The sequence below is a fragment of the Trifolium pratense genome, linkage group LG2 (genome assembly GCF_020283565.1).
Source record: "Trifolium pratense cultivar HEN17-A07 linkage group LG2, ARS_RC_1.1, whole genome shotgun sequence".
NCBI classification, from domain to species: Eukaryota; Viridiplantae; Streptophyta; class Magnoliopsida; order Fabales; family Fabaceae; genus Trifolium; species Trifolium pratense.
The window spans coordinates 21,831,112-21,847,055 of NC_060060.1; the positions used below are offsets into that span (position 1 = coordinate 21,831,112).

The 15,944-nt window shown below is 34.5% G+C and overlaps 1 protein-coding gene across 1 annotated transcript; it reads right to left on the reverse strand.

Moving 5' to 3' along the window:
- Positions 1-1,559: 1,559 nt before the first annotated feature.
- On the reverse strand, positions 1,560-3,331 carry LOC123906835 (probable galacturonosyltransferase-like 9). The gene has a single exon (XM_045956848.1). The coding sequence runs from the start codon at positions 3,093-3,095 to the stop codon at positions 1,908-1,910; it is 1,188 nt and encodes a 395-aa protein (XP_045812804.1). The 5' UTR covers positions 3,096-3,331; the 3' UTR covers positions 1,560-1,907.
- Positions 3,332-15,944: the final 12,613 nt, after the last annotated feature.

Genomic DNA, 15,944 nt, shown 5'->3' on the forward strand with positions numbered 1-15,944 from the left:
CATGTTTTGTACTCTTCCATATAGTTTAGTTCCGTAAGCAATTAAGAAATTTCCATCGAAATAGACATCATAACCGTGCCTCTCATTTAGTCAAAAATAAATGTGTCTCTAATCTAGTCGACTTTTATTTACATGGATGGAGCTATGACTATGACTATGACTTCATATTGGACATTTGGAAATTGGCACACATGTCTTATAGACATGCACGACAACACACAATTTTTACCATATTATAATAATACATATACATATGCTATATAATATGATATTATAATCAGTTTTTATGCACCGAAATTAGATTGTTCGACTGGTTGAACTTTGAATCAACATCTACTGTATGGTTCAATATAATCACAATTTTATTCTGATTCACGCGGTTTAAGATTGATGACTGATGAACCGTGACTTAGACGTCTCGCGGATTTTATGTCAAATTTAATTTTTGAAACATTACTTTTCCTACATATTCCTAATCTTATACGTGTATACTAGTGATACCTTTCTTTGATTCTCATCTAAGTATATATAGATTAGACTTTGATTACATAACACGTGTGAAGGAAATTGATAATGAAGGTGCAATTGCAATGATATAACTATACGCCTAGAACTTTCCATTTAACATGAATTTTGTGGGGTCTTAAAGTAGTTAACAAATGAAAATCACTTGATAAAAGCTAGTAGTAGTAAGTAGTATAGTATAACATATATTTCAGTTTCCTTAAGGCAAAGGTAACTAACTATTCGTGACTTAGTATCTACCTAACAAACTAATTTAACACTTGAAGTGTTGGCAATCTAAAGTTCTATACTTTTTTTCACTTTTTTCTTTTTTTTCCTAACTTAGACCTAAAATCATTGTGAATCCGTGAAAATTTTCCAATCATAACTTGATAAGTGGCAGCATGTAATATAATCACAAGCAAGCACCTTGTTTGTTTAGCTTTAGAGCTTTAGTGTTGTGTCCTTTATTCTTTTTGGTGGAAAGAACACATAAAAACAAATTACTAAGACACAAGAATTAGCACCATTCATTGTCTATTGGTTAGAGATAAGAAAAGCAATCAAACAAAAACTGATGGAAACCTCTATAGTCGACACATTGAAGTCGTGCCGGGCGTTCAATATGTATCGGTGTTTGACATATGTCAGTATCGTATAGTGTGTCTGACATTTAATGTGTACTAGTATCAATTTTTGACGTATGATGATACCTGTATAACATTGATACATGTAATTATATTCAATTTACTACTCATATCATGTCCGTACTTCATAGATGGAAACCTATTGCTATGTATCATGTATGTGTATGTACTTCATGGATGGAAACCTATACAGGTGGAATTGGGGTTCAATGCAGTCGATAGACCGTTTGATCAAAATCAGACACCCCAAATTTACTGACCGAATGTTTGAGACCTGTTGGTGTCGGTGTACACATGTAATTACATTCGATTACTTCTATTTTCTCATATATGTCTTGTCTATAATTCATTCATAGATACTTATATGAAACTCGATGAAAGCAAGCAAACAAAGGTAGTAAAGGAATATAAAAACAATGAAATAGCTGTCTATCATTCTGCATTATGTTTGGCACATACAATCAATGGTGACCCCATACAAAAGAACTTAACCCACCCACCAAAATTGTTCCAAATAATGGAACCCCCCATCACAAAAAAGAATCTAAAATTTCACATCTAAATCACAAAAAATTTAAAAAAAAAAAAAAAAACCATTCTACATAAAGAATGATAAAGATTGAAAAACCAATCTGTACAAAACCTAAAAAAAAAATTGAATCGCAGAATTTTTTCTAATCAACAACAACAACATAAGTACCAAAAGAATCATCATCATCATCATCATCATCATCATATCTTCATACTAATCACAAGTCATAGCAAATCATGAGCATATCCAACCAAAATTGAAGAAGAAAAACTCCAAGGTTGATCAATCTCTTGATTTTTCCCATCACCACCACCATGATGAACCATGAAATGATTATTTCTTGGCTTATAAAGATCATAAGGTTCCCATAATGAATCCAAAGGACAAGCTTTTTTCTCATCAAGTCTAACCCAAGGTTTACCTTTACCACTCCAATGTAACAAACTAACAGGACCAGGATGCAAAGATCTACAAACACCATTCAAATTATCACCCCCTAATCCATGTTGATTCCATCTATGATCAATAGCTTCAACATTCCCACCAAAAACAAGTAAAAAGGGTGGCAATGAACCCAATTCATAAATCCTCTTTTTCTTCTGTAATTCCATCCAATTCTCAATTTTTCTTCTATACCCCCCTTTTCTCCATTTTACTAAATCCATTACCATCACACCCGTGTTGAAATAACAAGCCTTTCTTGTTCCAAATACTTTTGATAATAATGGGTCAACCCAAAATTCATCAGTGAAATACTTAGTGAAATTTGCATGACAATATTCAGGTGCACCTATAACTTTTTCTGAACCCATTTTCACACTCCATAGTTTGAAAATATCATCAACAACAACAATATCTGAATCAAGATAGATAACTCTTTCAACACATGAATCAAGCATATCACCAAGATAATTTCTTGCATAGTTTAATGGGTTTTCAAGTGCTAAACGAATTGAAGATGAAATAAGATTTATCACCGTGTCTTCACGAAAAATGTAAACTTTGAAGTTTAGTGATGGAAAAATGGATCTTACCAAACGAGTCAAGACTCGTGGACTCGCTGGGTCGAACTCAGCGGAAATGAAATGAAAGAAAACGTTTTCTGGACATGATGAGTGACGGAGAACGGAATGAACGGCGGCGATGCTGCCACGTAGGTAACCAGAATCGAGTGTCATTGCGATGTGAACTAGTGATGGGTCGCATGATCCTTTGATGTTGTTGTTTTCGGGTATGGGGCAACCCGCTCCGTTTCGATAATCGGGTGCTTCGGAGAAGTGAAATGGGTTGGTGGTGACGACGGTGGTGGTTGTGTCGGTGGTCGGAAAAGAACGGATTCCGAGACAGAATGGTTGGAAAAGGCAACAGAAAAAAAGAGATGAAACGACGACGGTTAAGCGTAAAGGAAGCATTGAGAAGGGTTTTTTGAAAACAAGATTTTTCAAAGAGTTTGTTGCATTTTGTGAAAGTGTGATTTTTGAGATAGAGAATTAGGGGGGTGAATGAGTATTTTGGGGGGTTTGGGGATTCTCTGGAACTTTGTGGGAGACAGAGAAGTTCCAGAGAGGAAAGAGAGAGAGAGGCAGCTGGAGTTTGAGAGAAATGTATGACCTACTTATATGAGAAGTCATTACATTACATTCATTCATTTCATCATCACTCTCTATCTCTCTCTAACTCTGTTTTTTATTTTATTTTTTTATTTTTATTACTAGTTGTTAAACTTAAATTATCATTTTCTTTTATTTAATCTTCACTTAGAAAAATGTGATTTTTAGGTCTTGGATTCAAAAAATTATGAGTTCGAGTTTTATTAGTGTTTTTGAAGAGAGTAAAAATAGTTACTTTTTAGGTTTCTACTAGTTGTTCAAATGTCTTTCCTGTTTTGAATTAAAGCATCATTCTCTTATCCTAAATTTCGTATTAGTTTAATTTGAATTTTTAGATTCATTAGAAAAAAGAAGAATTTAGTTAATAATATATTTTCTCTATTTTAAATTATAAGCAAAAAAGTGATACTTATTAAAAAGTCTTCTTTCGAATTAATAATTTGAGGGAAGACTTTTTTGTGTTTTTCTTAAAATAAATTTTTTTGGAGATGTAATCATAATTTTTATTGGTTATTGTTTATAAGGAAAAAAAAAAATAGAGAGTAAATTAAATGCAATCTCTATTTAATTTCATGAGAATAAGTAAAAGTAAATTTTGAAAATGATAAATATTGACCTTATATACTTATAATTTGGGGAAAAAGGGATATTCTTATTATAAGTTGGGACAAAGAAAGTATTAACTAGATATATCATTTTTCTAATGAATCTAAAAAGTCAAATTTTACTTATATCATGTGTGACATAACATAAGAGAGCATGTGTACTATGTAAAGGAATTGACAAACATAGCATGAGATTTTCACACACAAGTGCAAAATTTAAGGTTTGAAAATGAATAAAAGTATTCAGCATAACAATACGAGTATAATTAGTTGATCATTACTTTCAGACAAAATGTGTTATTTTTTCTTTTTTGTCGATGGCCTAAATTTTAGAGTGAGGGGATATGGTGCTTCATTTCAATGCAGAAAAAATCTTAAAGTTCTTAGAAGACTTAGCATTAACAGAGCTTGAACCTATAACTTATCAGCTCCAGGAACAATTTTTCTACTGCTAGACTCAATCCTTGGATTTTTTTTTATTTTTGAATAAAACTCAAATATCATTGAGTTAATTATGAATTGTTATTTTTTATAGATAAAGAAGTATGACTAATTTTTTTAATTATTATAAGAGGATAATTTCATTTTATATTTATTATAAGACCACTTAATTGAAAACATTTATTTGACTTAAAATAGTAAAACAATTATAAATTTTTAGATATTTTTTTAAGATATATTTATTATAAATAAAAGATGTATTATAAAGGAGTACAATAATTACTCAAACTTACAAAACAAAACAAAACAAAAAACAATTATATGCTTTTGAAGACATATACTAAAGGATTGATTGACTCTTTAAAAATGAAAATATCAATAAAATTCTAATCATAAAAAAATTCAAAAGAATATACCAATTTCTTTTTATATATTTTCATTCTTTTTATTTTGGTAGAAATTTTATTTGATTTTTTCTTGTTAGTGATTGAGAAACAAAATGACAGGCGTGTCCGGATTTAACATATTTGTTGAAATTGAAACCGCTGTTAAGAAACGAATTTTCTTTTTCTTTTCCTTTTAATCTTCTTTTGTACTTTTCTTTTTCTTTAATACTCCGTATAATATCATTATTATTGTCTCGTAAAAAAGTCTCTCATTATTTTAGTAAAAAAAAAATCCTTCATTAATATTGCATTTTTTTTATCAAATAATATATGTAAGATAATTACACTTGAATGAAATGCAAACAGACAACAAGTTGCGCTTTTACCTTTTTTTTAGATGACAAAACTAATCATCTTAAATACTAGATCTAGAGACCTAAGAGACATGCTTTTCAAAATATTCACAGCATCGGGTGATAAAAAACCAAAAGTATTAAATGCAAAGGACAGATGAGCTCAATTGAATTTATAATCAAGATATTGAGCTCAATTGGATGATGAACTTCACTAAGACACCGATCATTTGAGAAAGAAAAAAAAAGTTAAATATTGCATTTATTTATACATTTACTTATGTTTCCTTTTATTGCATTATTTATACATTTACTATTTATGTTTCCTTTTGTTTTACGACATGGGAGATAAATATTTAACGCGTGACCGTATGTGTTACTACAACTTTACTCGTAATAATAATAGTACAAAATGCGATTACGTTAATCGTACACTTTGGGAAAAATTAAATGATTAGCAATTTTGATTTTGTAAGTAATAATAATAATAATAGGATAATTAAGAGATATGGAGCTTTTTGTGGAGTTGGATGAAGGGTTAAAACTTTCCTTAGATGAAGATACATCCACAACAAAAGAATAAGCATGTCGACCATACGCAAAGAATAGTTTTCGGTTAAGCACTTTTTGTGTCAAAAGCTAGTTGTGTATGTACTCGAATTGAATTCCAATTCCAAGGTAAAGGAGTGTCAAACATGTATACAAATATTTGGTCCATACAACCAATATTCTAAAAATCAAATTATAGATCCAACAAAATGAGACGTTTAGATCATAATTCAATTAGTTGAAAATATAGTAATTGTGAGTTTATGGAAATAGTCTCATAATAGATAGGAATGTGGTGACTTGAGCATTTATAAGTGGGGGAACCCACTCACCTATTACCTTAAGGTTTTGGGTGAACAAGTGGTGTGTATTTTACAAAGGTGTGTTGCTCAAAAGAACAAGTGCCACAAAAATGAATGCTCCTCGCTCGACCCTCCCACGATTGTTGCGTTAACACAATTGGTTTTTTTAGTGGTTAGAAATTTCTCCTTAAAGACGAATAAGTGGAGTATCCGTGATTCAAATACGGCTCATACATATATAATGCAGTGTTCCTACCAACTAAGCTAAACTTACGAGAACATAATTCAATTGATTTAACTACTGTTAAAACGAATAAAAAATAAATAAGTATTTACAAATAAAAACAATGGAAATGATCGAATAAATTGTAGATTATAGAACAGGCAATTATGATCAAATTTTAAAAATTGTTTAGGTTTTTTTTAATCAAATAGTTTATCGACTATAAATTTATCATTTAAAATGAATAAATAGAGTAAATCAAATTCAAACTCCAACACTTACATGCATAACAAGCGTGACTTAGTAGTAAGTAAAACAAAATGAAAATGTGTTTTAGAAGACAAAATGAAAATAAAATTAATTATAGGTACAAGCATTTTAATTTTCTGACATGCATGGATTGTAAACAATAAATATGACAGCTATGAAAATGAAAGTCTTCACCAGACTTTTGGGTTCAAATTCCAAGTTTTCTTAATGGGGAGTAAATTGCAATTATATTTCTACGTTTGGGGGTGGGAGATGGAATTATAGGAAACGGTGAAATTTAAAGGCTTTTAATCATCATAAATGGTGTTTGCCTTAAGTAAATGAAGAGTAACATAGAAGTGCTTCATCTTTCATATACAAAACAACAACTCTTGGACCAGAATCCTCTCCTGTAAATTTGTTGCCGGAGGCAGTTCAATCTTTACATTTCAATTTTTATTTAATAATTTGAACATTTTACTTGAAATAAAAAAGAAAAAGAGTGACTGAGATGTCACTAAAAATGGACCCGTCGATCAAACAAAACCGAGACCGATTCACCGATTTTCCGGCTTTCACTGGTTCACATTGGTTTTTCTAGTTTTTTCACCGGTTCTTAAGACTGACATTTTAGTAAGGTTGTCCAAATCGGTTACTAAGTCTGATTCTTGGTCCAACCAGTTAAAACTGGTCGGTCCCGTCTGTTTTTAAAAACATTGCACTTGTCATTGTATCTCTTGAGTTTGATGTGGATCGCTTTGGTAAACAGACGGCAAGGATCTCCCGAATTTAGGTCAATGTGATGCTCAATTCGACAATTCCACTTATAGATGGTAAATATCACTTGGTACCTCTTTAAAAAACATACCATCAAATTCCTACAAAAGTGTTTCAACTTAACTTACTCCCTCCGGACACAAATATAAGCAAAAAAACACTTCTAATTTTGGTCATTATTATAAGCAAAAGTTAACTACTTTTAAACGAATTAATACTACTATTCCTAATTATTTAATTCTATTTTTATTTTAGGCATTTATTTCACTTTTACACTTTTACAATTATCAAAATGGGTAATATAGTAAACTTAACTCATGTTTTGCATTAAATCAAGAAAGTTAACTACACTTAACTAAATTTCTTAAACACCGCGTAAACTGTTTTTTTACTTATATTTATGTCCAAAGGGAGTATTTGTTAGGAGTGTTAAGCTAGCAACATCACATTTATGCAAAATAGCAAGGATAAAGGTGTGTTGTGAAACAATTTCCTTGTTAATCAATTTTTTTTTTCCGATTAAACTCTCTTTATTTTCATCATTCTTTATTTTGGTCACTTTTTTTCTTTTTCATTTTCATTCTTGCTAATTTTTTCTCTCATTTCTTTTGATCCTCTATTACCTAATTAGAATTCAATGATACAAAGAAAAATATTTTGGTCATTGTGCTTAATTTTTATTTTTTTTGTTGGAAAGCCTAATCACTAGCCATAATTGAAGTTCATAAAATTTAGGGTGAGACATTGTTTCTAAATTAACTAAGACATTAAACGAGTACTAGCAACATTAAATTCTGAGTAGAGTCTTCCACTTTACTCCCTCTGTACCATAATATATGTCACTTTGGAAAAAAAATTTGTACCACAATATATGTCGCTTTATATTATCAACGAAGCATTTAATGCTATTTTTTCTATTATACTCTTAACAATTTATTATTCTCTCTTTTTTCAATTCTTCAATTTATTTTTTCCATACCATAAATGAAGAATTATTTTGAAAATCGACCCATAATCTCTCTTTTCCATACAACATTAATTAACTTTCTTAATATGTGTACGGAAGAAGTAGTAACTAAGTTCCTCAACTCATTCCTTCCTACCAAAACATAATTAAATGGCATGGAAATGAGTGTTGATAGAAATTTAGCAAGTGTACTAAATAGCCGTCAAGTAGTATAATAAAATCGTTCTTTCCGCAGGGATTGTTGTAAATCAATTGTAATTTGAAGACATACTCATGTAAATTGACATAAATTGTAAAAAGGGGGGTTCTTGTTTGGTTTCAAGTTCAAACTTTTAAACTTTGGAATTGCTTTGGTGTTTAGATTGATGTAAGAAAAGCGATTGGTCCTTTTTGGGTCATCTAATTACTATTTCTCTTGGTAACGCCATGTATGATAACGAATTATTCAAATTAGTTTCATGATTTGATTAAAACACAATTGATTATGCCCAATGTCTTGGTAACATAATCCTCTCTCATGATCATCAATCCCTAATTTCTTAGTAAGACCTATGATCATGTGAGGAAGAAAAACTTTAATCTCTTAATCTCAATTAACAATCCAAAATTTCTTAAGTGAAAATTAATTGATCAATCGTTCCTAGATCGATGATTTATTCCTATCGTCATAGTAAAACAAATCATTGCAATCATCATATAAGTCGCGAATTCATACAAAGCATTAAGCACAAAGAACAATCAATAGAAACTAACTTCGTAATTCATTAATCATATCATATGACAATCACATAGTTCAAGATCAAAAGTAATTAGAATCACCTAAGGACCAATCATGAGAATTTAGCTAGACATTGCAAATTCAGAAATTACATCAAATAAAATGAAAGAAAGCATGATTACAAGAAGAATCTTGATGTGTTTCCACACTTGAATCCTTGCTTGGTCGCTCTTGATCCTCCAAAATCGCTCCAATAGCTGTTCTTTTGCGTAAAAATTCGATAATGATCCAGATCTGATGTTTCCTTTTTATAAAAATGATCAAAAGTAACGTTTTCCGCCTGAGGCACAGAATTTCCGCCTCAGGCGTAAAGAATTACGTTTCAGGCACAGCTTTTTCCGCCTGAAACGGCAAAACAGAGAGCAATCTTGGTTCTTCAGTGAAATTTCCGCCCCAGGCGGAAAAACTTCCGTTTTAGGCGTAAAAATACTATACAATCCACCAATTTTCATTTGCTATCTTTCTTCGCATGTAGCTTCAAATCAATGTTTCATTCTTCATGATTTAGGTCAAAAACCTCTAAAAATACTTGAAAATGGTCTTTATTTCCATGTAATGACTAATGTCATCACAACCCCAAACTTGAACTTTTCCTTGTCCTCAAGGAATATCTCAATCTCCAGGAAAACAAAACACTACCTCGATTCATCTGGCTAAACAAACTCAAACCCAATCAAGTTAGACGTAATTTGCATGATATTTCAATGATCAATTTCGTCATGATTCAAGTACACACAGTTTCAAATTTAGGCAAAACAAAGAGCATCAAACAAAGATTGACCATACTTAATTTCTTCACACCCTCACCGACTCTCCTGTTTAAGGGTAATATAATCACTCAATCAACACATCATAACTAGACTACTATAAATTTGCAGACATTCTCAAAAATCAATCACCATGTCATGAGCACACACATTAGAGGACTTTTAAAGGTTATAACGTGGCCTGGTTAAAAGGTGGATGGTGGCTTTTCTGGTAAGTGAGTAAAAAAACTTGAAATTAGATACCACTGAGTCAAATAGATACAACACCCCACCCTACTTTGTAAGAATTTATACTTAGAGAACAATTCACAAAATTCCTTTTTGTTTTCAAAAAAGATCACCATGATTATTATTTTTTTTTTTTTCTTTTTTTTTTTTCGATACTTCTTTTCTTGGTGAACTTTTGAATTTTTCTTTCATAATTTTTTTAGTTCTCTAGTATAGTATATCCACCCCAAACTTAAGTTGTTGCTAGTTCCAAAAGCAACCCCAAACTTAGTGAAATGCATTGTGCAAAAACCACTAAAGGTATCTAATTTCCCAAGAAAATCATTTTTTTTTTTTATATTATTTTGATAACTTGGGTCAGATACAAACAAAACATTTTTCTTTAAGCTCAAAAGGGGTTAAACAACGGATAAGCAATGATAAGGGTGGCTAGAACAGGCTCAAGGTACCAAACAACTTGCCTCGTGTGTACATCACAACAATAAATCAATTAAAGAGAACATGCGCAAATTCTAGAGACATAGCTAAGTGTGGAATTCTCATAATCATCAAAAGAAATCAGTGTTTGGGCTCAAAATCTCACAGTTTTTGGCTGAATTAAACTATGGTCAATATTTGTGAGAGTCCCTAAGCCTTGCCTAAATCATCACTATGATGCATCCGAAACAATCAAAAACATCACAAATTCATATCACACATTTGGTCAACAATTTTGAATCTAAGATGATAGCCAAACAAATTTCAATAGTGTGAAGTTTTCAAAAAGACTAAAACATTCAAAGAAAACACAACGACTAGCTCAAGTACTTATTATAGACCAACATCAAGCATGCAACAAATTAAACAAAGGAATCATAATACACAGGCCAAAAAGAATCTATAGAGGAGAAGGACAGTAAAGGTGAATGGCACAAAACCTCAATCCTGCTCGGGCATGTTGTGATCATGATCAAAACGAGGCAGATTTCCAGGAAATTGCATTGATGAGGACCCTCCTTCATCTGGAAGGCCAGCTGCCCTCCTTTGGCGAATGTAGGTAGCACGGTTCCTTTCATGTGTAGCCGCCATGCTCCTAACTCTTTGATTGTGAGCTTCATCAAATTCATGCATTGTTGGATATCTCGGATAGAAATATGCCGGGACTTGCTCCCGGTAACGCATGGATGCTTGCCATAAAGCGGATGAAGTGTCATAGTGGTCCGCCATATCAATGCCCTGTTGGGTGCTCATGTCCATTTTCCACACCATGTCAGCAAGAACATTCACATCAAATTGCGGAGCTGGAAAACCCTCCATCTCCGGAGCCTGTGGCACTTCATGGTGCATCACGTTTTCAACATTCTCCTCCCTTTCTTCACCTCCTCCCTCCACCGTGTAATCCATTACATCATCCACATCAGCAAATGGAATGAATGTCTTCCCGAAAGTTTTTCTTCTCACATCTCTCATAAAAGCCGTAGTGACTTTTCTAGGCTCTTCCATTTGATCATCATCAAAAGTAGCAACATTTTGATCCAGACACAGTTTAGTGATCAAACAGAGATGTGTTAGACTATATGACCCGGGATCTTTCTGGATCATTGCAGACAAATCATCACTCAGAATTTTGCCCAAATCTATGTCTTCACCTAACAGAATAGCTTGAAGTGCTAGCCCTACATCCATAGGAATCTCAGAATTGTTCCCACTTGGCTCCACGTTATTTATCCAAAATTCAGCCCAAACCCGTGGAAAATCTAACAAATGAGCGGTTTTAAACCGCTGGGGTGGGAGCTGTCTGGATGGTCTCACCCACACACTTCCGGGTACAGTCAGCTGAGATTTTAGAGCCTCACGCTTATCTGATGCCATGGTTGCCCTATTCTCACGTCGATGATTCAGAACACAGAATTCAGGAACATTAAAATGAAATATCCTATTTATAGTTTCCGGGGAGTAGTCTACATCTACCCCGCGTACTTTAGCAATCCGTGGTGACGAATTTTTCACTCGCCATGCATTACTCAAAAATTCTAATGCTAAAGTACGATTTCCAGACCGAAGACAGAAATTAAACTCATACCAATGCCTGTTGCGGAATTCTGCTTCAATTAAGGGCAATGCTAGCACTTCATCCGTGAGACGCTTTTCAGGTTTGAAGTCCTTACTTTTGAGAGTCTGGTACCGATTGTAGGCCGTTGGACGAACAAAACGTGACCGAGGAATTTCAGTCACAACCGGCGTTGGAGGAGGTGGTGATTGCTCTCTAGGCGGTGATGGTGGAGGAGAAGGCGAAGGTGACGGTGTAGGAGTTCGGACTACTCTCCTTTTCTTCACCACTTTTGACCTTGATTTTGAAGACCCAACTTCAACTTCCTTGTCTTTTGAGGATTTTTTGAATATGTTCTTCATGGTGAGAAAGGTAAAGATTGAGAAGGGTAATGGTTTATGGGTGATTGATGGAAAAGATGAAGATTTATGGTGGTTTTTGGATGAATTTTCGTGTAGGGTTTTGAAGGGTTTTTGATTTTGGGTTTTGGAAAAATTTGAAGAATTGGTTGTTGTTGATGATGGGTTTTGAAGAATAGAGTTGGATGGAAGAAATTTTCGTGGGTTTGGTGTTATGGGTGTGAGAGAGGTTGTTGTTTTAATGGGATTTTTAAGGATTTGGGAGGTTTAGGTTCAAGAGGGGTTTGAGATTTGAGGATGAAATTGGTGAAAGAGAATGGGTGAATTTGTTGTGGTTGTTGTTTTAATGAAGGATTTGTGTTGGGTTTGAAGGTTTGGATGGTGGTTAATGGAGAATTTGTGTGAGGAAGGAGATGAAGTTTGAGAGAAAGGATAAGGTTTGTTGAAGAAGATGAAGTTTGAGAGAAAGAATGAGGGTTTCATGTGTGTTTACGCCTTAAACGAAATTTTTCCGCCCCAAACACAAGTTTTTCCGCCTGAAACGGCAAAACAGAGAGCACCATCTCTTTCAGCATGATTTTCCGCCCCAAACGGCAATGTTTCCGCCCCAAACGGCAAAATATTGAGCAACCCAATTTCTTCAGGATTTTTACGCCCCAAACGCAATTTCTTCCGCCCCAAACGGCAAAACAGTGGGCACCCATTTTTCATCATTATTTTTACGCCTTAGGCGCAATTTCTTCCGCCCCAAACGTAAATCACTCAGAATTTGAATTTTTCTGCTCCTTTCTTACGCTTCAGGCGAAATTTTTGGTGCCCCAAGCGTGAATTCCTGATTGTGACACTTTTCACACTCCTCTTTTTTTCAATTTGACCTGCACAACACAAAAAATCAAAAGAAAAACTATTACGGTTAAATAAAACCTTGGGTTGCCTCCCAAGCAGCGCTACTTTTAGCGTCATTAGCTCGACGGTCTCGGAACCTCAAGGGTCTTCGAAAAGTACTGCCACCTTGTGGCGGTTAAAATCTCCTCCCTTATAAAACTTGAGTCTTTGTCCATTTACTTTGAAGGATTTCTCCTCCTCTCCTGGTGTAAAAATTTCCACAGCCCCGTGTGGAAAAACTTCCTTAATGACAAACGGACCAGACCACCGAGACATCAGCTTACCCGGGAATAACCTTAAACGAGAATTGAACAACAAGACTTGCTGTCCTTTCTTAAACTCCTTTCTTACCAACCCTTTATCATGATACTTCTTTGTTCTTGCTTTAAAAATCACGGCATTTTCATATGCTTGCATCCGCCATTCTTCAAGTTCATTCAGCTTAAGCAATCTTTTCTCCCCCGCAAGACCTGCATCAAAATTTAAAAATTTCACAGCCCAATATGCCTTGTGTTCTAGCTCAACCGGTAGGTGACATGCTTTGCCATAAACTAGTTGGTACGGAGAGAACCCCAAGTGTGTCTTGAACGCGGTTCTATAAGCCCAAAGTGTATCATTAAGCTTCATTGACCAGTCTTTTCTTGAAGTAGAAACCGTTTTCTCCAGAATTTGTTTCAATTGCCGGTTAGATACTTCAACTTGTCCACTTGTCTGAGGATGGTATGGAGTGGCCACCTTGTGCTTAACATTGTATTTCTCCAAGACATTCTCCAAGTATTTGTTACAAAAATGTTTGCCTCCATCACTAATGAGAATTCTAGGAACCCCAAACCGAGTAAAAATATTTTCTTTAAGGAACTTCACCACGGTATGAGAATCATTCGCTTGGCAAGGAATAGCTTCCACCCATTTTGTAACATAATCTACACACACCAATATATGAAGATTAGACCGTGAAGATGGGAAAGGTCCCATGAAATCAATCCCCCAACAATCAAAAGGTTCTACTTCGAGCATTTGGTTTAGAGGCATCTCATCCCGCTTTGAAACATTGCCGGTCCTCTGGCAATTATCACATCTTCTAGCAAACTCTACACAATCTGCAAACAGTGTCGGCCAAAAGAAACCACTTTGAAGCACCTTTGCTGCTGTTCGTGGACCACTGTGATGACCACCATATGGAGAACTGTGGCAATGCCACATTATGCTTTGTGCCTCTTCCTCATCAACACATCTACGGATCAAGCCATCTTGCCCCACCTTAAATAGGTATGGATCATCCCAAAAATAGAAGTTAGCATCTCTAAAGAATTTCTTCTTTTGTTGATAGGAATAGTCCTCCGGGATTTCATTTCCTGCTTTGAAATTAGCCATGTCAGCAAACCAAGGCCTTTGAGAAACCATCAGCAATTTTTCATCCGGGAACTCTTCGTTAATGCACTTCTCTTTTGTGGTCACCATTGGATTTTCTAACCTTGACAAATGGTCCGCGACCACATTCTCCACACCTTTCTTGTCTTTTATCTCCAAATCAAATTCCTGCAAAAGTAGTACCCACCTCAAGAGTCTAGGCTTTGAGTCGCCTTTTGTGAGGAGGTACTTAAGTGCCGAGTGATCTGAAAAAACAACAACTTTCGATCCAATTAGATAAGAGCGAAATTTTTCCAAAGCAAATACTATTGCAAGCAACTCTTTTTCAGTAGTTGTGTAATTGATTTGGTTTTCATTCAAAACCTTGCTTGCATAGTATATAGCATGGAAAAATTTCGCATGTCGTTGGCCAAGCACCGCTCCAACCGCATAATCACTTGCATCACACATTAATTCAAAAGGGAGATCCCAATTAGGTGCAACGATTATGGGCGCGGTGACCAACTTTTCTTTAATCACAACAAAAGCATTCAAACATTCATCATCAAAATTAAATTCATTTTCCTTCACAAGGAGGTTACTTAAGGGCTTAGCTATTTTCGAAAAGTCTTTGATGAAACGCCGATAGAAACCGGCATGACCCAAGAAACTTCTCACTCCCTTAACATTAACGGGAGGGGGCAATTCCTTAATAACCTCTATCTTTGCTTGGTCAACTTGAATGCCCTTTGAAGAGATTTTGTGTCCAAGCACAATACCTTCTTTAACCATAAAATGACATTTTTCCCAATTTAAAACTAAATTGGTACTTATGCATCTCTTCAATACGGCATTCAAATTGGCTAAACATTTATCAAAAGACTTACCAAACACAGAAAAATCATCCATAAATACCTCGATTGTGTCCTCCATCATATCAGCAAAAATAGATAGCATACACCGCTGGAATGTGGCCGGTGCGTTGCACAACCCGAAAGGCATCTTCCGGTAAGCAAATACTCCAAAAGGACAAGTAAAAGCTGTTTTCTCCTGATCCTCTGGGTCTACCACAATCTGATTGTACCCAGAATATCCATCCAAAAAGCAATAATAGGCCTGCCCTGCAAGCCTTTCCAACATTTGGTCCATGAATGGAAGAGGAAAATGGTCCTTCCTTGTTGCCGAGTTCAACCGCCTGTAGTCTATACACATCCGCCACCCAGTGACGGTTCGAGTGGGTATCAGTTCATTTTTTTCATTTCTCACAACTGTCATACCACCTTTTTTCGGGACCACATGGACAGGACTAACCCACGCACTATCCGAGATTGGATAAATCATACCAGCTTCTAGGAGTTTAAGAACCTCTTTCTTCACCACTTCTTTCATGGTTGGATTTAATC

What these genes read in the sequence shown, in the direction of transcription:
- LOC123906835 (XM_045956848.1), bottom strand. Translation starts at nt 3,095, where the DNA reads ATGCTTCCTTTACGCTTAACCGTCGTCGTTTCATCTCTTTTTTTCTGT.